The following is a 27,991-nucleotide window of genomic DNA, read 5'->3' on the forward strand; positions in this document are numbered from 1 at the left end:
CTTTGCAGTGCTCCTTAACAAGTTATGTCCAAAACAAAGGCAAAATAAATGTTTAGTGTTTAAATTGCTCACAGTGTGGCCCACGCCAAAGACCTAATTGGTTGCTACTGACAACTGCACTTGGCAGTTTGTCACCTATGTTTGTAAACTAGTCTCTTAAAATGCTATACAGTATATGCCACTTATACCACTACATTCTTTATTTCTTGTTTCTTTTTACACTTGTGCATTAAAGTATATCAGTCCAATAAATTGCAGCCTGTGTTCCAAGCTGAGGGAGAACTCCACTGGGCAAAAATTGTAAATGAAAACTTCTTACCATCCTCTTATGGTCTTGATACCAATGGTTGGTGATAGCTCCCAAGAGGAACAATCTGCAACATCTGTGAAGATTTCATAGACTGTACCTTCACAGTTTGCTTCACTGAATATCACGATCTGTAAAAGTCAGAGATTGGCATGTGTATTACCAGCTTTGTGCCACAAAATATTCAGAACAGAAAAGAAGTAGTGCAAGTATTGCTTTGTTACCTTTCCTGGTCTGGGGTTAATTTTCTCAACTCCTTTCCCAGAAAATGCCTTGGAAAGAAAATAAGCACAGTTACCTCTACTGGTAAATTAAAATAAATAACAGTGACTTATTATGAATACAAATAACTTCTTAGCTTCTGTTAAATAAGGCTATGTCCAACAAGAGGCCAGTGGGTAAGATGTGGCACTCCAATGAATATATATGTGTCATCCCCAGACTGCTCAAGATCTCCACTGACCTCTTTAAATAATATAGTTTTTTATATTATTGTTATGTTGTTTTGGAAACTGTTGAACCCCAGTTTTCCCATGACCCATGAGATGTAATATAGTATGTCATTTAGTATAATTTATATCTATGTGTCTATCTGTGCCTTTAAATGTAAAATATGTCACTCATATAATGTACTTGTAGCGACACACACAATTCACAAACTTACTAGAAATACATCATCTTGACAGGTTTTGCACAAAATAAAAGTCATTATTATACACAAATGTACAGAATATTTAAACAACTTCTGTTCACCAAATTCTGTTTGTCTTTGAATCACCTCCATTCATTCCTTTCTAGATGAAATATAAAGCAACCATTCACACATTATAAGAAGCTGTTGCCCCCTACTCTTACCATCTCCTCCATCGTTTTCAGAAGTGACCCTACTGGGTCCTGCACTTCCACCATTAAATTACTTGACTTCACCTCTCTCATCACTGCATGCAAAAGGCTGAAGTTTTCAATTTTACTTAGAAAAGCCTTGCTCCTCCCCGTTGGCCTCTCCTACTGCCCTGCAGGCCTTTAACACTCCCTGAAAACTGATATATGCACGGAAGCCTATCAAAGAAGTCATCACGCTTATCTTCTCTAGAAAATTCTTTACAAAACAAAAAACACACACCCGTTTCACAAAGCTGTCCTTAGAATATTCACATGCATTTCCTTTCCCAGGCAATTCTCTCTCACTGCAGGGAGGGGGAGGGAAGCATTTTGCAGCAGTAGCTTTTGCCATTACAGGACACATTATCATGCAATGCTTAGGAATATTAAATACTTTAGCTTTTTAATATTTAAAAAAAAGATTTGTACATGTATTATGGACAGAAAGGTGTATAAACTCCAGTACCTTAACAGAGATATAGGTGCATGTGATGCAAATCAGGATGTTTAATGTTGAAAAGCATTAAAAAAAAAATCTTTATACGCACCCACATTTTCTCTACTGCACCCCATGGGAGACCTATTCTCTATATGGGGATGACAGTTGGATGCATGGCAAACACACTAAAAATACTTTACCTGTGCCTAATGCACTTGAACGTTTAAAGATTCAATAATGCATTACAAATCCCAGCATGCATGATTATAATTTGGAAGATGGTGAGAACTATATACCAGCAACAGCTATGTAGTATTTATTTGCAGCAGCCCACTTAGCAACACTGACAGGCAGAGCGAAAGAGTGTTATTGCAAGTTATGAAATCTACAATTGTAGGAAATGAAGTTCCCTGCTTGTTTTTAGAGGCATAGAAGACTGGAAATAACGGGAACTCAGATTTACAGGGCTTTTAATTCCCTCTACTGTCAGAGTAGGTGCCTTCCTTTTAAATGAATTGGGATGATATGCAGTTAGTCCTTTAGAAGCTACATTCATTTTAAATCTACATATAAAATATTAGATTTCTAGAAAACATTTTTTACATATTTATAACATTTAGCTAGAAAGTGCTTTAAAACTATATTAATTGCTCATTGAAACACTCTAAATGCTAAATTAGGTCCAAGAGACTTTAATGCTGAAATTATGGTCTAACAAGTTGCTGAAGTTTAACCCACACAAGCTGATGAATGTCAGTGGAGATGCTTCTTGGAAAAAACATGGGGAAAACACTTTAGGCTGTTATTTGGAGGGGGGGGGCAAAGTTACAGAGGCTCCTGACTGACACCCAGTTCCTCTATCTATCTATCTATCTATCTATATATATATATATATATATATATATATATATATATATATATATATATATATATATTTTTTTTTTTTTACAATATCATGAAAGCACCCCGTTATTGTTGTGGGCCCAAGAATTCTAATTATGTTACTGGAGCTTACATTTAGATATAGTAAAGTGCAGTACAAAACAGAGAGTCTATGGACAATCATGCAGAAGGTCTATTCTGCAAAAAGGGGGTTTTACACAATATGGCAATATGGCAAGGAATGATACAGGTTACAAGGAAACTGCACTGGTTTTTGCATAGACTAGGCTTACTGCCAGCTTGCTTCGATGTGCTAACAATAAACAACTTTATAAGCTTCTCCCACAGCAATTGCAGCTTTACAAACATATAAGCAGGCTTTACAATTAGAAGCAGTTAACAGACATACACTTAGAACCACCTACCCAGCAGCAGGATGACTACGGGGTTTTGTCTTAACAATAAATATATCTTCCCTGCTTTATTATTTTTAGTCAAATCACTATAACTAATGCAATTCTAATCAACATTCATTAAGCATTCTCAGTGGTTATTTGTAAATATATTTGTAATTAAACTGTGTTTATACTTTCTGTTCTCTGGTTCTGACACTGTAGCAGTAATCATTTAATTCAGTTAAGATTCATATTTATCAATGGAGTTCACCATTTGATAAATATGCTTTTAAAATTCCCATATGAATGACTAGAAAGTTAGTGAGTTTTTCTGTGGTGAGTTCTAACCTCACACTTTGATAAATCTTCCCCTTAATGATAAGCAACTTTATTATATACATTAAATATTGTCACTGGTTTTAAATCTGTTAACATAGTTACTATTTAACACAGTATCTAGCTGTTTAAATTCTCTGTATTACAGGTTCAGACTCCTAAAACAATGTAGCAGAAACCAGCAGATTAATATAGCTGGAGCAGAACTGATTACTGTTACATTGTCAGAACCAGAGAACAGAAAGTATTTTTTCCTGTGGCGAGTTCTAACCTCACACTTTCAAAAATCTGCCCCTAAATTTACTTAATTAGTGGAGTTCCTCTTTAAGCATATAAACATATTCAAGCTCCATATATGTGATTTGTATATATGATATCAAAGTGAGAAAAACGCACTCACTTTCTAGTCATTCCCATGGGATTTTAAAAATTTGCCCTTGTGTGTTTAAACAAAGCAACACTTTCTCCTCAAAAAGACAGTATATTATTGGTCATGGTAAAGCATATATGGACACAATGATTCCATCATTTAGAGTAATGTCAAACCTGGAGATTGGGGGAGATTTAGTCGCCTGGCGACTAATCACCTCTTCTTTGGGGGCGACTAATCTCCCCGAACTGCTTCCACTAAAATGAAAAAATGCCTGCGGCATGGCACTCGCAGCGCTTCATTTTACAAAGTCTCCCAAAGTTTCCTCGTGAGGCAACTGCCATGCCGCAGGCGTTTTTTCATTGTAGCAGGTGGAAGACACGGGGAAGCCGTTCGGGAGATTAGTCGCCCCAAAGAAGAAGGGATTAGTTGCCGGGCGACTAAATCTCCCCTTATCTCACATTGTGTCCCTTAACAATGGAACAATGTGAGAGGAAGGAGGAGGTTTGCGCTAAATTGTTAGCCTAACAAATGTTAGGAAATGTTTTGTCAGAGTAACATGGTTTCCTGTCAATCTGTGATATCAGATTTCTACATAAACCCAAATGCATGCACTCGTGGTATAAAGGGGTATACTATTTTCCTCAAAAAACATTGTAAACCATAACATCTTACTGCATAAATAGTAATAACTGGCACATAATATGACAAATCACATCCACTTTCACATTTAAGAAAAGTATTCACATATTATTACTTACCATTGAGCCAGTATTAGGAAGAATAGGGTCCAGAGCCACGCCATTAAAATAAAATATATCCGAGACATTTTTGGCAGAACTATCACTGTTCAAAGGATTCGATTTTAGAGTATTATCAGGAGGGGCTTTAGGAAACACATTTACAATGGATGAAGAAGGATTTATAGCTGCAGGCAGTTGTACTTCTGTATGATAAGAAAGTTGTGAAGCAGCACTGGTTTGCAAATTATTTTCCATGATGTCTGAGAATGATAACAGTGAAAAATCAGTATGCAGCTTATCTTCACTAGCCAACCCTAACGATTTATTTGTTTCATTGTTCCATTCACTCTCTTTTTCAGATGCCTGAACAGTCTGTAAAGAGTCCACAGTTCTGAAATAAGTGCTGTTCTCTGAAGAGTCTTTCTTATCTGTTACAAATGAGGTAGTAATACTGCTGACTGTGGTCACAGTAGGGGAAAATATATTTTCTTCTGATCGCGAGACACTGGTTGATTTTGATCCAGCATACATTGAGTCTATGCGAGACCGTTTGACTTCAAAGTCGGTAACATCTGCATTTTCCTTGTCACATGTTTCCTGTGGTTTAGGAGTTTCCCGAGTTGGTCTCAGAGATTTCAAAAGCAAGCTTTGCTCAGTAGATGCCCGTTTTGGTTTTAACTTCTCCGCAGTCTCTTTGCTTTGCAGTTTAAACAATGCCAGGGGTGCAAGGTTATTTGACTTCTCTTTTCTTCCTAAGCCAAATGAGAAAGTTTCAGAATCCAGTATCTTTTCTAAAAAGTCCTCATGAATGGGGGGCAAACCATAGTATGGGCTTGGAGGCTTTGGAGTTCTAGCCTTTTTTCTTTTTTGAGGCATAGTTATTGGGCTTTCCAGCTTTCTGATTGTTTCTGCAAACTGTTCCATATCTGAAGATGAATCTAAGATGCTATCGTCACTGGTTACAGAGCAGCTCACAATTCTTTCTGGACTTTTTTGTAACTTTTTAAATTGCTCTTCACTATCCACTGCATATTTCAGAACAGCATTACTAAGAGATTCTGTTCCACCCACACAGCCATTTTGACTATAGATGGAAACTGAATCATCCACTGTCTTCTCACATACGCTCTTTTCATTTGCTGCATGCAGTGCTGTAAGGACATCAACTTTTTCAGAATCTGCAGAACTTTGGTTTCTTGCATCTTCAGCATTAGCAACATTTTGTGACAACTGATTGTCATGCACAAAAGCAATATGCTCATAGACAACATCATCATCTTTTAAGGAAAACACGGTCACTTCATGGGTGATATCTTCCTGTTCCTTTGTGACATCCAAACCATTATGAATGCATACATCACCTTCATTCTTGACTAATTTAGGCAAGCTTTCCATAGTTGTTTCAGGGCGCAAATTAACACCATTCATTTCTTTCTGTAAAACGGTACTCTGATTGTCTTCCTGTGGTGCATGAGGTGTTTCCTGTGTTTTACTGGTATATTTGTCATTATTAAGCACAGTTGACTTGTGAGATACATTTTCATGAATTTCCTCAGTTACTAATGGATGCAAAACCGGAAAATTTGTTTCCTTTTGTAAAACTGTGCTTAGATTTTCCACCTGTGCTGTATGTGCAGTGTCTATTGTAGAATTTATTTGGATGGTATTATCACCACAAACAGTTATGCCATCTTCACACACAGTCTCAGGTAATTTTGGGTCTAAAATCTGAGCATTAGTTTCTTTCTGCAAAACTGCACTTTCATTTTCTTCATGTTGTGTATGTGATGTGTCTAGTATATTATTGATATGCCTGCCATTACCAGTGACAAACTTTTCAGAGTTATTTTCATAGATATTATCAGTTGATTGTGGGTGAACAACAGACAATAAACTTTCCTCATGTGAATCTATGCTTAAATTTCCCTCCTGCACTGAATGTGCCATGTGTGATGCACAACTTGTTTGGCTATTATTTTCTATAGCAGAGTTGTCCTTATAGATTTTCTTAACTGTTTCTGAGTGCAAAACAGAAACATATTTCTCTACATCTGTACTTGCATTTTGTTCCTGTGGTTTACGTAGTGTGCCTGTAGTAAAAACTGTTTGGCTAACATTGTCGCCAGATATGGCTTCATAACTCTTCCCATCTATTTCTAAAACAGGAATATTGGCTTCTTTCTGTAAATCTGCACTCAAGTGTTCATCCTGTGGCATATTATTTGTTTGCAGAATTTCATTATTAGTTTCACTCACTACAGATATATTTTGATTTTCATCTTGTTCTTGGCACAGGCCATCAGCAACTGTGTCTTGACCAAGCAAAGAGTTTTCAGTTACAGGTGTCTGAATATTTGCCTGTTTATGAGAAGTTTTGTCTAATAATTCAGCATTTAAAAAGCTCTCCTGATGAGAAACATGCACATCATTACTGGAAGGTTGTAATTTAGAGTCCTTGGAGTCATCAGTGTTCTGGTTTGTTTGTTTGAAAATGTCCTTTTTATCAGCTAGCTCATTATGTTTCTGTGAATTACTCTGTTCTGTACAATTCTGCACATTATTCTGACTATTAACAATTATTACAGTTTCAGTTTCCTGAGATTTCTTCCTGTTTTCAGACAAATGTGTGGACTTTTTATTAACCTGCACAGAATTCGCTGGTGGTATTACTTTTGAAACACCTTTCCCTTCTTCATTGTCATTCTCTTGAACTTCTTCAGTCTGGGGGGCTGACAACTCAGAAAATACAATTTCATTTTCAGATAATAAAGGAGTGCTATAATTTTCCAAGAAGGGGCTGCTTTTTTGTTCGGTTTCCTCTAAATTTGCTTGGGCTTTAGTGTTTGTATTGAAATTTCCCATACCTGTGTTATACTTTTCTTCGAGACCTGAATCTAAATTTGCTTTGTTAGGCAACTGAGCTGTATTCTCATTAAAATGAACAGAGCAATCTAATGGCAAAGCTGACAATGTATCTTCTTCTGCATTTATAGAGATCAAACCAACTTCCGAAATATATTTTAGTTGCCCATCACATTCTGTTTCAGATGCCTCTGATAATTTGGATGTAACCAAGTCATTTTTGCTTTCGTCCTTGAGCATTTGGTCCAGCAGATGGTTTTCAGATTTACCTTTATTATCTAATTTATTGTTGCCATAATCTGGTCGATCTGCTCCTTTTTTGGCTTTTGTTTCTTTAGGAATGTCCTCTATTTTGTTTGCATCAGGACTTCTTAGTTCCGTGATCTGTTTGTTAGCCGAAATGGAATCTTTTTTACCAAAGTTTAGTTTGGCTCTTTCAACATATTTCTTTGGCTGGGAGATGCTCTTTGTTGCATAGAAATCTATTTGCTTTTGGCTTGTTTTTTTGTTCTCAAACAAAGAAATCTTAGTAGCTGTGTTTCCTCTATGGATGGCTTGTCCCGTCGTAGGGTCCTTTAAACTTTCAGTGCTACCAGCAAGTTTAGATTTGATAGGCAATTCCACATTCTTTGGTTTAGGAGCACTAAAATATCAAACAAAAAATTTAAATTAACACAATATTTCTATTAGAAAAAAAAAGTTGTGAAACCATATACAGATGATGAAGAAAACAAAGCTACATGCTAAATGACATTCCTCATAGTGACATATTATCAGTAAGTGAAATATGCTACAGTTTTAGCTTAAGAAAATTTACTGCACATTTTTTTTAAAAAAATAAAAATAAATGGTTTGTAGTTTATTCAGTAGTTTTTTGAATGGCTTCTAAAATATCACTAAGGTTAAGTCAATTATTCATCTGTTAATACATTTCTTTAAAACTGTCCCATTAACATTTTACTTCAATAAAACTGGTATGTTTCTCCACACTTGCTCTAATGCCTTTCTGCTTTTCTGTCCAATTTTGGCAATTTTTTTGCTGTCAATGTATTTGGTCAATAAGAGTCACTCTTACATTTTTTTTCTACAAGATAAGTTGACACTGACATGTTTTAAAAAGTATTGAATAACGAATATGTATATTCTTTTGTGAAATCTAACCTCTTTACTACCTGCCAAAATATCCATCCCCAGTTAATGCTCTTCTTTAGGGTCAAGGCACACAGGTAGATTTTGGGAGATTGTTGCCCAGCAACAAATCTCCTTTTCTTCGGGACGACTAATCTCCCCGAACTGTCTCCCCGCCGGTTAAAATGTAAATCACCGGCAGGATGGCACTTGAGCGATTCGTTTTCCGAAGTCACCCAAAGTTGCCTCGCGAGGAACCTTCGGGCGACTTCAGAAAACGAATCGCTCCGAGTGCCATCCTGCCGGCGATTTACATTTGAGCCGGTGGGAAGGCAGGGGGGGGCAGTTCGGGAGATTAGTCGCCCCGAAGAAGAGGAGATTTGTTGCCGGACGACTAATCTCCCTGAATCTGCCTGTGTGCCCTGACCTTAAGGGTGAAGACACACAGAGCTACTAGTCTCAACGAAACTGCAGAAGAGGTGTTAACACTAAACCTTTGCTTACCGCAAATGCGCAATGTAATATTCGTCAGCGACTGATCAAACATTGCGAGCAGTGCTAAACATTCGAAAAGGCGGCATTTTAAAGGGGAAGTAAAGTCTAAAATAGAATAAGGCTAGAAATGCTGTATTTTGTATAGTAAACAAGCCTAATCAATCATTAGCCACACAATATGTCTCACATAGCACACTTTGCATATGTTTGCTTCCAATTTGCATTTCACCAGATAGTATAAATATTATTAGCCATCCTAGCTTTACAATTATCTCCTTAAAGAAGAAGTAAAACCTGTAGAAAAAAAAACCTGTACCCCCCACCCTCCTCCCCCCAGGCTAACTGCCTCCCCCCTGGGGAAATGGCCCATACTTTATACTTACCCCTCGTTGCAGATTCTGGCAGCGGACTTTGCAGCATCCATCTTCTGTGTCCTCGGTAAGCTGACTGGGAGATCGGTATGTCAGCACATGCGCAGTTGGAGCAATTTGCCGTTTTGTAACAACTGTGCATGCCCCGAAATTGACGGAGATTGCCGATCTCCCAGTCAGCTTACCGAGGAGCCGGAAGATGGATGCCATGAAGTCCGCTGCCAGAATCTGTGATGAGGAGTAAGTATAAAGTATGGGGCATTTCCCTGGGGGACAGTTAGCCTGGGGGGGGAGGCGGGGTCTACGTGTGGTGGGGGGTACAGGGTTTTTTTTCTACAGGGTTTCCTTCTCCTTTAAAAAAGGGAACTGTAGCATTCTGCAAGCTTGTAAGTGATTAGACTAGCAAATTTAAATTCTTAATGAATATAGAATGCATTTAAATATTCCTTGGTTATGGGGGCTTTTTTGAAACTGAATTTACATCAAATTTGTGTGTGTCACTGTGGATAGGGAGATTTGTCCTATGTTGTGATTTGTGGAAAAGACGTGTATCAGTAAATAAGTAAATATGGATAAAATTCTTCCAGAATAAAGGCACACTCAAGGACCAACAATATTCCAATTTTTGGGTTTCTTCATATTTTCCACATTTCTCTACCTCTTCTAGTAGTTAAATAGAACTACTGTGCATTTGCATGGCTAGTTCCATGAAAACCAGCAATTATAGCCCTAAAGCAGCGCTGTCCAACTTCTGTTATACGGAGGGCTGTAATTTTTCCAGTCTATGTGGTGGAGGGCCGATAATTGAAGCCAGTGTTGACAACTCCCTGTTTTTAACCCACAACTACTTTAAACCACACCCACATTACCACAGAAACTTTTTAGACTTTAGACCATGTCCACATTAATGGTGGTAGCACACCAAAAAAATAAACAGTTGGTGCTCACAACAGGGATATCACTTATATGTGAGAAATGTAAGTCATATTAAAACACACTCTTAAATCCACATGCCTCCTCCTAACCTGTAGGCGCAGCAACACAGCAACCCCCAGCACATGATTAAACACCTTAGGGGCCCCTAACAACAATTTCCAGAACAGTCAGGGAACATAGGTCAGGCAGAATATGGCACACACAGAGAGAATAGGGTAGAAAAAGTATGGTACACACAGGGAGCATAGGGCAGGCAGAATAGGGCACATACAGGTAGCATAGGACAGGCAGCGTATGGCAATACAGGGAGCATAGGGCAGGCAGAGTATGGAACACACAGAGATCATAAGGAACGCAGAGTATGGCACACACAGGGAGCATAGGGAAGGCAGAGTATGGCACACACAGGGAGCATAGGACAGACAGAGTATGGCACACACAGGGAGCATAGGGAAGACAGAGTATGGCACACAGGGAGCATAGGGCAGGCAGAGTATGGCACACACAGGGAGCATAGGGCAGGCAGAGTATGGCACACACAAGGAGCATGGGGAAGGCAGAATACAGCAGGTGACAGGTGTGAACAATGCAGGGGGGGATTATAGGTGTGAACAATGCAGGATTTTACTGTCTGTATTTGAGGTTTAAACAATGCAGGGGCCAATTAATCTCAGTACTGATACATTTTAAAGTAAGCAGTCAAAGCAGGCAGACCTTCATGTGGGGGGGGGGCATCCGCCCATTGGACAGTACTGCCCTATAGTAGTGGATGGCTGCTTTGTATATCAGTTATGGTTTGCACTTAGACAAGGCAAAAAGTTAACAGATTCCACCTAGATCTATCTAGTGGCAGGCAGCTGCAAAGACAATGGGGATCATTTATAAAGTTCACGCAGCGCATATTTTTCGCAAATGGTTGTATTGCGCATGTTTTTTGCTGAGCGCTAATATATTGCACTGCTCTGCCCGTCTTTCCGGTTTTTGCGAATTTGCAGTGTGAATAAATTTTCGCAAATGGCGCGCAAATGAGACAGGAGTTTGCGCGAGCGCACCCAATGTGCGAGGTTGTTGTGCGCGAAAATAGCGTTGACAGTAACTTAAATTCGCAGTTTGCAAAACTGTTTTGCGAATATTTTTTCCGCCACCAAAGTTGTGGCGTAATTGAGTCGCAGAGTGTGCGCATAAAGATTCGCAATTTGTGAATTGTGACATATTTATAAAGCCCCTTTAGACATTCGCATTATGAACAAAAAATTCGCAATTCTGTATGCACCCTCTTATTCAGCTTTATAAATATAACCATGCGCAGGGCAAATATATTCACTTTGCGAACCAATCTGCCCTGCGCGAACTTTATAAATGACCCCCAATGTCTGTGGGCACCATAAGAATCTGTTTCTGCTGCTATTTGTATGCACAATTTACAAAGAAAAGCCAAATATATTTAGCTTGTTGAAAGAGTGTAAAACACTGTCTGCCAATGAAATGGTTGATTCATTTAACACCTTGTTGTACTTATTGATATTCAATTATTTTAAAGGATTAGAAAAAAAATCTGTAAAAAGGCAGGTACAGTTTGACTTTGTATCAGGATTGTTAATTTTTAACTAACAAGGCTGCTCTTACTTATCCCACAACCTAAGCAATTTCAAATATGACCATAACACTTAATAATATGTATCTGGAATTACTGTATTAATTATTTTGAAATACAATTCCGAGAGAATATTGGCAATGATAAACAACTGATACAAATTTGACACTTTTTATGACTTTTTTTAATCTTTTTTTTATGATCTTTATAAAGATCTTCTATGGAAAAAATATTGTTTGGCATATGGTGATTCCTAAAGATTACATTTTTCCTGCAATTATAATTCTTAATATAACTTCTGAACATGAAACTGAGTTAGGTCCGCATCTAGCTACGAAGCTGTTGAAAAACAATGAACTTGTTGGTGAGGTCTACCTCCTTTCATAAGTGTTATTTGTATTAATGTTTAATACATTAAACAGTTTTAACAACAGTTAATAACTGAAACCCTATTTAGAACTTAATGCAAAAAAGAGAATGAATATTAGGCGAGCTAATGTCTATTGTAAATTACTAGCCTGCATTAGACAGGCACATATGTACTTACATATTGAGCTTTGTGGTTATGGTGGGCTTTGAAATGTCCGTAGAGGCTTTGAGGTTTATAATGCTGAAGTCAGATGGTGACAGAGTGGTGCTGCCCAGTGGAAGGGGACTCTGTTCTTCATCAGTCAGTGTCCTCCTGTCCTCAGTACCTGCAGTCTGTGATGTAAACGCCCCAGCACTCTCACATGACACTGTCATACAATCTTCCCCACTGCTTCCAGCAGAGGAACCAGGCACAGATGCTTTTTCCACGTAGGCGGCTTTTGTTGTGGAAACAAGAACAGAATAGTTACCTTCAGCTGCTTTGGCAAGTGTCCCTGGTTGATTTTTGAAAAGAGAACCTTGTGCTTTTCGAGCAGTTGGAGAAGCAGGAATGGAGCCAGACTGATTTTCCTTTTCTTTTTTTTTCCTCATAGGACTGGAGGCTGGGTGTTGCTGTTTACCTTTGTCTGATTCACCCTTAGGTGACAATTTGCGATTAGCCCCTGCCCTGACATCTTGGTTGGCTGATAAAGGGCCAGTAGTATCAGGTGACAGAGGCAAAGGTTTACCTTTACTCTCAGATATTGTCACATTTTCTGTCACCGCTTCAAAACTGAAAGCAAGATCAGTGTTTTGTTCATCTGGCATGGTGTTTTCAATTTGTTTTTCGTCATTCTGACTACTCTGACTCTTTAGAGACCTTTTCTTTCTGTTTGCTTTTCTACAGTTTGGGCTCTTTTCCATTGTCTCTCCACTACTAAAATTCAGTAGTTGTGTTGGAGAACTTGTTTCAGTGTTTTTTGCCAGATAAATATCAAAAGATAACGCCTTTGAACCACAGTTGCTTTCACTGTGACCATTCAGATTTTCAGTCTGAGATATGGGGTAATTTTCCTGTTCTGATGAAGCTTGATAGGATGCAGCAGCAACAATATTCACCGTCTCGTTTAAACAGTTACGGTCATCTGATGCTTCATGTGGTTGCAGTCTTTCCCCATCTCTTACATTATTCTTTGAGGCAGTGCCTAAAGACAACTTTGCAGCTCCAGGTGCTTCACTATCCACAGCTGGAACAAGTTTTTCTGGTTTTGAGTCTGTTGGCCTGCTGGAAAATTTTGTGTTTTTCTTTGGTTGTGCTCTAGGTGACTCTTCTTTATTAACACTGCTTTCCTGTAAAAAACTTTGGTGCTTTCTACAACTATTTTTAGTTGAATCACTGTCAGAAGAAGATTGTCGCCTGACAGCTAGATTAGAGAAAGTTCTTCCACTGCTTTGCTTTTCAGGTCTAGCCAAAGGGCTTTTACTTTTGTCTAAAGATGCATTAACAGGGCTTCCAGTTGATGAAACATATGCCTTACTCTTTAGTCCAGTTGGGTTATTTTCACTGACCTGCTGCAGATTAGATAATCCATTGTCAAAGTTACCATTATTAACTTCATTCCCACTTGGACTGACACACTGACTGTCTCCGTCCTCTGAGAACTGGCATGAAATATTACCTAATACAGCTTCTGAAGGAGAGGCTGTGTTTTCTTGATTCTGCTCTTTGGTTCCGGCAGTCCCTGAAGATCTTTTATGTTCTGTGGTCCTGGTAGTGGTTCCAGTCTTTTCATTAGTTGGGCTTGTGGGAGAGTCTGAAATGGATTTGCTTTTACTCTTTCTGGTGGAATTGAAGAGATTTCCAATCTTCCCTAAAACAGGTTTTTTAGTACTGTCTTTCTTAGGTGACTCTGCTGGCTGTGCCCTAGACTAAAACAGAAAAACAGAAAAAATGTATAAGGAAAACATATGCTTAAATTATGAAGCAGCATCCTGCATTTACACAAAGGTTGGTGCCTTCCTTATTATATACCTGATGTATGTGTGGCTAAACTATCACAGTGCAAGCTCTCTTTCATCTGTTACATCTGCAGTACTGCACTATTGGTGGATGAAGACATATGAGATTACAGATATAAATTTGTGTGTATCAGTCACTTGTACCTTATTGTATAAACCAAAAAGTTGTTCGCTGCCTTCTAATATATATGGCTCAATGTCTTGCACCTGCCCTGTTTGTAGTAAATACATTATTTGCAGTTAACCTGGATGCTGTGGTTATTGGGTGCACCAACAAAGATATTTAAAGGGATTCTGTCATGGGAAAATGCATCACCTAAAAGAGCTCCTTCAGCATAATCCTGCACTGAAATCCATTTTTAAAAAGAGAAAACAATTTCTTTATATTTGATTTTGAAATCGGACATGGGGCTAGACATGTCAGTTTTCCAGGTGCCCCCAGTCATGTGCTCTGATGAACTTCAGTCACTTTTTACTGCTGCACTGCAAGTTGGAGTAAATCACCCCCTTTCCCACCCCCAGCAGAACAAAATGGGAAGATAACCAAAAAACAGCTCTCCCGGACACCTGCATTGATAAAAATGCTCCCATGTCCTACCTAGTGGTACATATGAGAACAGCATTCAATATAAAAATGTCCAGCTAACCCTAGTTACTTCTTAAAGGAAAATGAACCCCCCCCTCACAGCTAAAAACCCCCATTAATTTTCTCCACTGGCCCCCCTTCCTGCTTCCTCCCCGCATAGTGTTCTACAAGAATAAGTGTCCCATCCAGCAAAACCTGACCTAAATGTGCAGAGTAGTGCAGCGGAGCTCAGGGGCACCATGTTCAGTCACTTCAATATCTTTGTGAAGTGATTGCTGACACTTCCGCTTTGGCAAATGTAGATGTTGGAGCCAGAAAACTCCATAAATTATAGAAAAGAAAGAAGAGATGCTGAAGCGACCAAACATGGCGTAAATAGTTTGTTGCAATGGAAAGCATACCGTTTACCAGGTGTAAGGTAAGAGATAAATACATATGCAAAAAGTTCTCTTTGGGACCTTTCTCAAGGCGTGCTTGTGTGTCCACGTGTGTCCTCGTGAGAAAAGCAGAACAACATAGAAAATTAGGGAAAGTAAAGATGATAGAACTGAACAATAATAGGGAGATGGGTGGAGGAAAGTGTACAATGTGCACAAACACATTGGGTAATGTTTGTGCAAAAGAAGAAGGATAGAATATGAAACTGGTTTGGAACAGAATAGAAAAACATTAATACATACATAAACAGTGGCACACCAGTGGATCAGCTGAAAGTCAAACTCAGCAACCGATTAGTAGCCTCATGTGGACTGGCAGCCTAAAAGAGGCTTTGTTTGGCAAATAAAGCTTGTTTTCAAGTCGTCGTTCATTCAAAAATAAGCACCTGCTTTGAGGCTACTGGGAGCAACATGCAATGGGTTGGTGAGCAACATGTTCCTCGTGAGCCACTTTTAGTATAAGACACGCTGCAATTTTTTTGTATTTCTCGAATATTTTTTTTAACAAAACAGTAATAACAAAGGCATGTTGGAGGTGGTAGTATACTTTTGATTTAATTATCAAATCCTTTAGATCATAAACTCTTGCGAGAAGGGCCCTCTGACCCATTTTTTACTCTGTAACCTTCTTTGTTAAATTATTTTAAGATCTCGTAATTTGTACCTCACGTGGACCAATCGGAGTAACTTCAGTTTCCCTGTTTATATTAAGAAACCATACATTTTGATCAATAAAGCAATAGGCAAGAAGTATGTGCAGCACAAGCACTATTCGTTGTACATGTAACAAAGGGATATACTGTCCCTTTAAAGGCAAATGACTCCTTTATGTCCAAGCACGAGGTTAGAACATAAACTGTGGCTGTGTTTGTGTTGCAGCAATATCTTGGTAAGGATGGCAATACATATTTAGTAGAGCTATAACACATCTTAGGAATGTTTGCCTTGCTAGGCTGACGATATTGTCCTTATAGTTTAAAGGTTTATTTGAATTAAAAGGCTACTATACATTTAATTTTAATATATTTTAATGCACAGTCACTTAACCAGCTATAGAGGCATATTTATCAAAGGGTGAACTTTTACACTTTTATAAATATATCCCTAAAGATTTCGTACAAGTGAAAAGAGAGGAGAGGAATTTCCCGATGGAGAATTAACCTTTTAATAATTATACCCCATTGTCTCTCTGTCAGTTTGGCCATTGCATTTACTTTGGATGCAAATAGTGCCATCCAGTAACTTCAATTAATTAGAAATGCCCCTAATTTTTAGATAATCTGGAAACCTTATTATAATCTGTTCTGAGAGGTACCACAGACCTGTGCCACATCCCCTGTAGTAAACATACGTTTTCTATAAAAAATTGTCCCTTCTCTTTACAAATAAAATAGTCTCACAAGTTAAGAGCGCTGACAAATACATCCTACACTAAATTAATTGTTTTTGCAAACTGGACTATCCTGTGCACCAATTAGAGCCCATTTTTAGGGAAAAAAAGAATACTTACACCACACTTTATTTGTATTTGCAAAATGGAGAAGACAAACAGCAATAGGGTAAAAGAGGGTCATTCTAACATGAAGAACACCCTCAGTTGCCTAAAAATGATGTTCCCTGTAAGCTGCATGCATACTACGAGGACATTAAAACCTTGCCTTAGATGACAAAAAAAGATGATGGTTACTTTAAAAGATGACTCTCCAGTATTGTTCCCAGAAATTTGGGTCTTCTAATGCAGAGATTGCAACTGCACTCTAGTGAGTTATGCAGTGGGGGGGGGGGGGGGATGGCAACAGATTGAAAAACACCCATGGTTCTAGCTCAAGTATACACAAAACAAATACCTTCAACACAAATGTAGTAGATAAAGGTTGAGATGTATATAAGCCCAAAAAATAAGTAAAGCAATTTAAGGGATGGCTCACCTTTAAGTTACCATTTAGTATGCTATAAAACAGCCAATTGTAAGCAACGTTTCAATTGGTCTTCATAATTTATTTTTTATAGTTTTTGAATTATTTGCCTTTTTCTTCTGACTTTTTCCAGCTTTCTCATGGGGGGTCACTGACCCCATCTAAAAAAACACATGCTCTGTAAGGCTACAAATGTATTGTTATTGCTACTTTTTATTTCTTATCTTACTATTCGGGGCTCTCCTATTCATATTCCCAGGGCCAGAACATGGGGTAGGCAGAAGAGGCAATAATGCTGGGTGCAATAAGGGAGCACTGGACAACTACCTCTAAAATTGTCTTCTACCTACCCCTAGTTCGCACCTCTTATTCACTCCTCTACCTTAATGACACCCTCCCCTCCGTCACTCTCCCCACCATTGCTCATGCCTCCCCCACACGCACGAGGGAACCCTGCATATTCCAGTCTCGTATTCAAATCATTGTAGGGTAATTGGAATTCTAGCAACCAGAAAACTGGGGTGCTCTTGAATAAAAATCTAAATCAAAAAAAAATTTAAAACCAATTGTAAATTATATCATAATATCACTCTCTACATCATACTAAAAGTTAATTTAAAGGTGAACAATCCCTTTAAAATTGGAAGACAGAAAACAATATGTACAATATATAAAAAAAAAAACTGTCCAGATACTGTCTAAAATAACATCCTCAGTTGGAGTTCTCACTACTGTGTTAAAAACTGTTCCAGGAACAATGTCACCAAAGAACTATTCATAGGAAGCATCAGAGGCAAACAAAGTTAAACATTACTATGTGCAATATCAGCTGGTGGTGTAAGGGTCACTGCTCGCTAGGTCTCAACCCAAATAAATACCTGTGGCATGAATTGAAAGGCTGATTATGCCACCAACAATGTCCTAAAAGCTAAGGGAAAGCATTAGCACAAACTAGTCACTGTTGTTGCAGCAAAGGTAGAACCAACCTTATATTTAAGGGGTGGTTTGCCTTTATGTTAGCTTTTAGTATGGTATAGAAATGCCTGTTTTTAGCAACTTTTTAATTGGTCTTCATTTGGCTTATTTTGTATAGTTTTATTAAAAAGCTATAAAAAGTGAATTCAACTTTAAACACCATTGGTTGGGGAATGACAGACAGGTGTCTGGATACTTTTAGGCATATACTGTGGCTTTGCTTAGCAAACTTAAAAGTGGGAAAAGCTGCTGCAATTAATTACTCAAATATATCATGGTTTGGTTTTAATAGGTCATGCTATGCACACACTATCTTAGGAAATATTTATGTTCCCCTAACTATAATTAATGTAAAAAATCATGAAATGCAGAAAATGACATATAATTTGTACCAATACAAAAATAATATGTGTGAGAAATAATATGTGTGAGAAATAACACAAGTCTCCTTTCCCTCCAACAACCAATTGCGGGGATGGCTTATCTGTTGCCCCCCAGCTATTTGCTGAATTACACTTCAAGATTAAGAGCTGCTGGGACACGGGCTAGCTCCACACTCACAAAACCATAGAGAATGATGTTACCATGCTTAACTAATAATGTGAAAGATATGCAAGATATTCTCAGCAAAATAAGCACCTGTCACTGTTGCAGAATTCAGTGTTGGGTGCTTAGTGCAGCAATGTGCAACATGAAGCAAGCCAGGTGCTGATATACCACAATATTTGCCTCAATGTCACCCCCATGAAGGTGAGCTGTAGTTTAACAACAACATATTGGCTGCTTACTTCAGGTTGTACATTACAATACTAAGCAGCCACACACAAGCTGACACATGGGTTTAGTATGTATGTGCTATAACTGCACCACTTTCCCAAGAGCTGTCCCATTTCTGGAATAGTAAGGAACGTGTTCCCCTGGAGTGAAGTTGGGTGTATAGCAGTCATATAAACCACTCCAGCAACGTCCCTAATAAGGTGCTGGCACGGCTACTAGTCAACCAAGGGAAGGTGCCTTTGCTCCCCTCTACTGTGTATGTGAGGCGGCTGGAACTAGCGTTCAAGAGCAATACAACTAGCAGGACCGGCAGCTCAGCATGATCCCACACAGATCCTATTGATATTGTACGATTATTACCCGGCTCATACTCACTCACTGCAGCTCTACCGCCGGTACAAAGAGAAATGAAACTATGAGTGTGGGAGCAGCTTGGCCGAGAGGGAGGTGGGACAAGGGAGAGGTGGGTCTGACACTTGTGTCCTCACCTGGGAGCAGGTCACACGGCTGTAGTGCGCTCACTTCCCTCACACACACACTGGGACTAGGGAGGGATATGGGCAGCAGCTCCAGTGTTAGTGCATTTGCTATTGCAATGTTTAGTAGGCAAAATGACACAGTGCTACCTACCAATCTGCTTGAGGTTTCTTTGTTACTGGAAGAAATCTCCTGCTCTCTTCTCACAGCAGCAGGTTAGCAATGCGTGGCTCAGTGCCAAGCTCCACACGTGTTCTTGCACTACTGCAATTGCCTCACACTTTGACATATAAACAGCAGGCGGTATAATATATGTGGGGAGAGGGGTCTGAATCCATGATACAAGTTTAGTTACTCATTAAAACAAAGTCCATACATACACCTTGCTTATCATCACAGAAACCAACTATTCTCTGGACAGCACTACTTTGAACCAGATATGTTTTAAAATACATTTTAAGCAAATCAGCCCAATAGTAAGTGGGGCTGTACAATATATTTGCAATTTCTTAAAATAACTTCCAGGGTCATTTTTCTGCCGGATCCTTGTCATAAGTCACCAGTGCTGGGCAATGCCCCCGTGCAACCTGGCCCGGCTGGCAATGTTGTATGCAAACGAGGACGTCGGCACGCTTTGAGGTCAGAGAGCAGCACCCTCTTAACCATTTTCAGTGGCAGACTAGGGGTAGGCTTCTTATGAGGTACGTGCCTGTCACCCCCCAAGCTTTGCATCCTACACACGTGCCTCTTCTTCCTACCCCTAATTCCAACCTTGTATGTCACAGACTATCACTATGTCAATAGGATGAAAATTAGCCATTCGTGGGTACTCTAGGTACCCATGAGGTGTTTTTGTGTATTCCAGAGACATTACCTCACAATTTAAAGTGGTAGTACACCTTTAAGTTAACTACAGTAGAATCCCCATTTTATGCTTTTCAGGGGACCAATAAAAAATTATGTAAAATCCGGGAAAATGTAAAATCAGCAGAAAACTGCACAGGCCCGGGGTTATACCAGTGAGCACCACGGAGCGATCCTCTTCCTTCTTCCTCTTTCCTTTGCACGGTTGCACATGCGCAGTCGAACTTTAACTAAAAAGTCAGCTATTTTGTTCAACTGCGCATGTGTTTGCCTGGGAAATTTGAAGAAAGAAGAAGACAGAAGAGGATCGCTCTGTGGTGCTCACTGGAATAACCCCGGGCCGGTGCAGTTTTCTGCTGATAGGAGCACCGGCCAGGGGTTTCAAGTAAGGAAATACAATCACTTGGGGGTGCCTAAAACCCCCAAGTGCACAAAGACTTTCCTTCTCCTTTAATATAGAGGGTTAATTTGCAGTATTAATGTTGCACTATGGGGGGCACGTGCAAGGCCTCTCTGTCAGTCACATACACAACCTAAAGCAATAAGTGATTAGTGCAGAACTGTATAAGGGGCAGCCTAATTGGATTTGACCATTTACAGGCAGAACCATGGCAACATGTACATCTGGATAGTATTTTAAACATCTTTATTTCACAAATAATAACATTCACAGAGGGAAAAAAAGCAGTTTTTGGAAACATCAGGACAAAATTTTCATATAAAAGCTGGGAAAACATTACTCAGGGAAATACATCCATTGAAATGCATTATAAATTGGTGGGACCACTAATATAAAATGTAATATGCGTGAAAACTTAAAATCAGTATACTTAAAATCGAGGTTTCACTGTATTAGTATCTTAGAAAATGATTAATTCTAAGCAGCATTTCAATGTCATTATTTTGTTTTTATTTTTTATTATTTGTCTTCTTCTGACTCTTTCCAGCTTTTAAATGGGGGTCACTGACCCCATAAAAAACAAACAGTCTGTAAGGCTACAGATTTATTGCTATTGCTACTTTTTATTACTTGTCTTTCTATTCAAGGCCTCTCCTATTCATGTTCCAGTCATTTATTTACTAGGGTAATTTGGACCTTAGCAACCAGATTGCTGGAGAGCTGCTGAAAAAAAAGCTAATTAACTTAAAAAAACACAAGTAATAAAAAATTAAAACCTATTGCAAATTATCTCAGGATATCACTCTCTACTTCGCAACCCCTTTAAAACAGTCAATGCTCCACACAATTTTATAACGAATAGCAACATAGTTGTTGAGGCTAAAATAAACTATTAACTATTAAAATAATTAAAAACTGTTACATTTGCATGATATAATCCGTTATTCATAAAATCATTACTGCTTGTAATACCTGTAATGCCATTCAAACATAATCTTGAATGTGATCCCTTAGCAACCATTCAGAAAGCTTGCCCACAACAGATGTCAGGTGTCCTTTTTTAAATACTGGAAATAAATCAGCTTTCCTCCAGTTCATTGGCCCCATACTGGACTAAATGTAGTCTGGGAAAAATCAGAAAATGTGGCCTGGCTAAATTTAAATTAAAATCTTTAATTACAGAGATTATGTATTCCAACAGGCACCAGGCCCTTTTTTACATTAAGGGGCCCATTTACTTATAGCTCGAGTGAAGGAATAGAATAAAAAAAATTTGAATTTCAAATGTTTTTTTTGGCTACTTCAACCATCGAATTGGCTACTTCGACCTTCGACTACGACTTCGATTCGAACTAAAAATCGTTCGACTATTCGACCATTCGATAGTCGAAGTACTGTCTCTTTAAAAAAAACTTCGACCCCCTAGTTCGCCACCTAAAACCTACTGAGGTGCCATGTTAGCCTATGGGGAAGGTCCCCATAGGCTTTCTAACAATTTTTAGGTCGAAGTAAAATCCTTCGAATCGAACAATTCGAAGGATTTAATCGTTCGTTAGATCGTTTGATCAAACTATTTGCAGTAAATCCTTCGACTTCGATATTCGAAGGATATACATTTGGCAGTCAAATATCGAGGGTTAATTAACCCTCGTTATTCGACTCTATGTAAATCTGCCCCTAATTGTTCCTAAACATTCAAGTACCACTGACAACTTTTTTAGGCTGGGCCATGAACACCTTTACAAAGTTGGTCTTGTAACTCTGACTCTAAAATTGTACATATATAGAGGCAGGTCCGGGGGAGACCAGGGCCCAGTCAAATTCTGGTTTTGCATAGTGTTTAGTGAAAGTCACATAAATTGCATAACTTATATATACACTTCTGGAAAACAAACGAATAAGCACCGTTGTAAACAAAAAAGCCCAGACATACATCTACAGATGGACTAATTATACGATCTAACTTTCTAATAACTGAATCTCCTATTACTTCAACCCCCTGGCATCACCACTCTGCCCCTGAAACATCACCTGTCCCCTGCTCTGACTTCCCTGCTTCAAATGGTGGAAACCATACCCACAAAGCAGTCAGGTGTTGGGGCGGAACATTCTTGATTCCTTAACTGTGCAGGTGATCGGCAGGTACCCAGGTAAATTGTGGGCTGTGAGCTGGATTTTTTTTCGAGATTTGGTGGTCAGATTTAAGCAAAATCTAGAAGAACATTTCCTTCCACTGTTGCCTTCCCACCTTTAAATAGATATATCATTAACTCCAAAAGCCATTCAGGCAATCTCCTGCTCATCTTCTAGTTTCTCATTAAAACCACTGCCTGGTTGCTAGGGTAAATTGGACCCTAGTAACCAGATAGGAGAACTTCTGAACAAAACGCAATATAATAAAAAAGAAGAAGAAATGAACACCAATTGCGAGTTTTCTCAGAAGACAGGTATGGGACCCGTTATCCAGAAACCAGTTTAACCAGAAAGCTCTGAATTATGGAAAGGGCATCTCTCATAGAGTCCATTTTATCTGAATTTTAAAAAATGTTTTCTTTTTTCTCTAATAATAAAAGAGTACAATTTATTTAATCCAAACTAAGATATAATTAATCCCTATCTGAAGCAAAACTAGCCAATTGGGTTTATTTAATGTTTACATGATTTTCTATTAGGCTTAAAGGATAAGTAAACCTTAAAAATATGTGAATGTAAATTGATGAGGGTGCTATTCTAAGCACTTTTGCAATGTACATTCATTATTTATTTATTTTTAATTCCAAGATATTAAGGGATACATGTACTGTTAATATGAATGAATTTTGTTACAACAAGCCACCTGCTGGTCATTTTCCCACCAGTCTGACCACCAAGTAGTCAAGGAAGTTGTCAGGAGAAAGAGAGAGGCTGCTCTGATGTTCTTCTGCTTAGGAAAAAATCTCAAATCTTTTCCTAAGCAGAACATCATCAGCAGCCTATTTCTTTCTTCTAACAACTTCCTTTGAAATGCATTCATATTAACAGTACATGTATCTTGGAAATAAAAATAAATAAATAATTAATGTACATTGCAAAAGTACTTAGAATATCACCCTCATCAATTTTATATTCACTTATTTTTAAGGTTTACTTATCCTTTAAGGTTTACTTATCCTTTAAGGTAAGAAGATCCATATTACGGAAAGATCTGTTATCCAGAAAACCCAAGGTCCCGAACATTCTGGATAACAGGTCCCGTACCTGAACCACTGTCTAAATAATACAACTTTTTATAAGGCAGGGCCGGAGCTAGAGGTAGGCAGAAGATCCACGTGCCTAGGGCGCAATGGTGGGGGAGTGCTGGGCACGTACCTCTTGCCTGCATAACTCTAGTCCTGGCCCTCGAGTCCCATGGTCTTTCCCACTATCCTCCATCTGGGCACCCGGCCAGGCTTGGCCTGGCCCTCTTATAATGGCATAATAGCCATCATTATATAATATAATAATAATAATAATAATAATAAACTTTTAGAACAAGAGAAGCTGCAATTCTGCAAGTGTAAAAAATATAATTTAAAAATAGTTGATCTTGCTTGCTAAGCTGAACTTAGCAAATTGTTGTATTCCTATGGCACCAGAAAAGATTTGGCAGTGGGTGGACGTAAGCTATAAATAAGTATAAATGTAATAGTATCATCAACTGAATTTCATAAATACAGGTATAGGATCTATTATCTTTAAAGGAACAGTTCAATGTAAAAATAAAAACTGGGTAAATAGATAGGCTGTACAAAATTAAAAATGTTTCTAATACAGCTGGGGGCCCATTTACGGGTCGAAGTGAATTTTCAAATTAAAAAACTTTCGAATTTCGAAGTAATTTTTGGGTACTTCGACCATCGAATAGGCCAAATTCGACTTTGATTCGAATTGAAAATACTTCACAAATTCAACCATTCGAAAATTGAAGTACTGTCTCTTTTAAAAACTTCGACTTCGACACTTCGCCACCTTAAACCTGCCGAATTGCTATGTTAGCCTATGGGGACCTCCTAGAACCTATAGTCAGTATTTCGCTTAGTTTTGAGAAGTCGAAGAATTTTTTTGTAAAATCGTATGATCGTACGATTAAATCGTATGATGATTCGAAGTACGATCGTATGATCTCAAAAATCCTTCGACTTTGAATGTCGGACTACCCTATTAGATGGTCGAATTTTGAAGTTTTTTTCACTTCGAAATTCGACACTTGATAAATCTGCCCCTTAGTTAGCCAAAAATGTGATCTTTTAAGGCTGGAGTGACTGGATGTCTAACAGAACACTACTGCTTTTCAGCTAAGTCTTAGTTAGTCAGTGACTTTAAGGGGGACCACATGGGATATAACTGTTCAGTAAAACTATACCCCCAAAATGAAGACTTAATCAACAGATAGTTTACATCATATTAAGTGGCATATTAATGAATCTTACCAAACCGGTCTATATATTTAAGTAAATATTGCCCTTTTACATCTCTTGCCTTGAGACACCATTTCGTGATGGTCTGTGTGCTACATCAGAGATCACCTAACCAGAAATACTACAACTCTAACTGTAACAGGAAGAAGTTTTGAAGCAAAGGACACAACTCATGTGACCTAACTAGTTGGTTTGGTTTGTTGGTATGTTTGTGTGCACAGTGAATCGTATGATCCCAGGGGGCTGCCCTTTTTTTTTAAAATGGCAATTTTCTATTTATGATTACCCAATGGCGCATACTACTAGACAAGTATATAATTATGAAAATGGTTTATTTACATGAAGCAGAGTTGTACATATGAACTGTTTTATGCAATATCTTTTTATAAAGACCCACATTGTTTGGGGGGTATAGTTTTCCATTAAATTCAAAAGCAACAGTTATGAACCATGTGCCCCCCCCTCAAGTCACTGATTGGTTACTTCCTGATTGTTCTGGCTATTATGTTAGACATCCAGTTACTCCAGCCTTTATACATTACATTTTTGACTAACTATCTATATTGAAAACATTTTTTAATTTTATACTGAGCAATTCCTTTAATAGATATTTGGATCACCACACCTTAAAAGACACCTGTTGCCAAAATACATTATCCACAATTCATGGTGCGGGCGAATAGAGCCCCACTCCGGTTGGGGTAACAGTAGTTTATTTTTTGTTTTTAAATTGCCCCCTGCCAGCGGTAGGACACTCGCACAGGGAGGGAGCTCCCAGTTCAAATGGCTATGTCGGTCAAAGCTCATGCGCATAGTGCACTTCTGACATCAGATGCAGGTACATAATGAGTAAGTTGCAGCATTCGCTCGTTATGCGCATGCGTGTGCCCCAACATGGCCACTGGACCCGGGAGCTCCCTCTCGGTGCAGATGGCCTAGCACTGGCAGGGGTCTTCTTTTTTTTTTTTCAAAAGAAAAGTACTGCTACCCCCCAACCAGAGTGTGGACTCTATTAGCCCACACCTTTGGATGGGGATTATATATTTTGGCAACAGGTGCCCTTTCATTGCCAAAACATTGAAATAATAAATAAACCCAATAGGAATGTTTAGTCACCAATATGGATCTATACAGATTAGTTATTTAGTTTTATTATTACTGAGATAAAGGAAACAATTTGAAAACAATTAGCATTATCTTCTTAAAGGAACAGTTCAGTGTAAAAATAAAAACTGGATAAAAAAGCAATTGATCCTTAACATTCAGCTCAGATTCAAAAGCAAACATTTATGACCCATGTGCCCCCCCTTAAGTCACTGATTGGTTACTAACTGGTAACCAATCAGTGGAAACCAAAAGAGCTGCACAGCAGGAAGTAGTGCTCTGGCTATTATATTAAACATTCAATCACTCCAGCATTTTTGGCTTAATAACTATATAAAACATTTTTTATTTTGCACAGCCTGTCTATTTACCCAGTTTTTATTTTTGTACTGAACAATTCCTTTAAAATGACTGTATGACAAATGTCCTTCCTGTAATTTGGAGCATTCTGTAAAACAGGTTTTAAGATAAGGGCTACCTATAATATTAAAAAAAATTCAGGCGTAAACAATATGGTTTTGTGTGAATGTGCACCCAAATGCTACCCAACATTTAGTCTTATTTCTGACTCATGCTGCAAACAGCTTCTGGAAAATTACTGGCTGACTCATGTTTTCTCAAACTAACCAAGTACATACAAATGGCTATGCTATCAACCACAAAAGTAAAACAGTAGCACACACAAATTATTTGTTGATACACTATAAACGTATCAATATCACAGAAACATAAATATCTATGCAAATAAAACATAATGATATATCAGTTGACACATGGACTAAAACAAAACTATTGGCTAAGAATATAAGAGCCAGTTGTTCCTCTATACCATCCATCAATTACTTTATGCTTAGCCTGTGTTGTTTCTGCCAACAAGAATAGCCATTAAAAGACTTTAAAGATTAAGTAATATTAACAGGCAAAATACCACAGAAGACAAATATGTCTAGTGAGTTGGATTAAAAAGGGCGGTGCAGGCAACCTCCGGCTCATTCCACAAGTGCCCTCCTCCCCATTCCATAACAGTGCTGCCTGGAGGGGTAAACTGGGGAGCTGTTTTGCCATGGATGAGCCTCTGTCATACATACATACTTCTTGGCACAAGAAAAGGAAGGCAAATATTTTCACCCTATTCAAACTCTCTGGCTTAAATGGACTTTGGAACCTTATATACATCTTAGGTGTATATGACTATAGAACTGTCACCAGGGATGTTCTGCAGCTTGTTAAAGAATTTATTTGTGCCTGGAATTTATGGAACGCGTAGTACAGATATCTCTTTAGGTGTACTATGAAAAAATGTAGCTTTTCTAAGGTCAGTATTAAGTAGGACAGGATGTCAAAGCCTTTGTTGCAGGTGTTAGCTGTCAAACTATTGTACCAAATTACCTGTTACCTGTTGTGTCTGCCAATTACATTATCATACTAGCAGATATCAGAACATCACCTATAATTCATTCCAGGTGGCACCAATTGCAGCAAAAAATTGCTCCTGGGCCTTCCTCTACCACATATCCCCTACCACGTACAGTATTTCTTCCCAGCACAGCTACAGGGTCTGCCTCTCTTATTGGCAAATTCCCTAAGCAGTGCAAATTTGCTAGCAAATGCTTCGCCCACTTTGCAAAACTTCGCCAGGTGTAAATTCGCCAGGACAACGCTAATTCCCTAAGATGCGAAGTTGCGTCCAGGGTGCCGAACACTGGCGAAGTTTCGCTAGCGGCAAGCAAAATGAAGTTGCACTAGTGTTGGCTAATTTGCATAGGCAGGAAGTGAAAGTTGAATGGACGTATATGTTGCAGCAAATACAGTACATTACATTACACAAGCTCAGGGAACCTTAATAAAATATAATAGAGTTGTTATAATGCCCTACACGTGAGCCCAGTGTATAGTTTATGTTCCATGTGTC

The 27,991-nt window shown here is 38.5% G+C and overlaps 1 protein-coding gene across 2 annotated transcripts in view; it reads right to left on the bottom strand.

The window, feature by feature from the left end:
- crybg1.S (crystallin beta-gamma domain containing 1 S homeolog) overlaps nucleotides 1-27,991 on the bottom strand; it is a 164,099-nt gene that overhangs the window by 47,650 nt on the left and 88,458 nt on the right. For both annotated transcript variants that reach the window (XM_018265409.2, XM_018265410.2), the window contains 4 exons: nucleotides 12,288-14,017; nucleotides 4,373-7,859; nucleotides 532-579; nucleotides 320-438 (listed from right to left, as the gene is read on the bottom strand). In XM_018265409.2, the coding sequence (XP_018120898.1) occupies nucleotides 320-438; nucleotides 532-579; nucleotides 4,373-7,859; nucleotides 12,288-14,017 (5,384 nt within the window). The remainder of the gene's footprint in view (nucleotides 1-319; nucleotides 439-531; nucleotides 580-4,372; nucleotides 7,860-12,287; nucleotides 14,018-27,991) is intronic.

Source organism: Xenopus laevis, chromosome 5S (genome assembly GCF_017654675.1).
Source record: "Xenopus laevis strain J_2021 chromosome 5S, Xenopus_laevis_v10.1, whole genome shotgun sequence".
Taxonomy (NCBI): Eukaryota; Metazoa; Chordata; class Amphibia; order Anura; family Pipidae; genus Xenopus; species Xenopus laevis.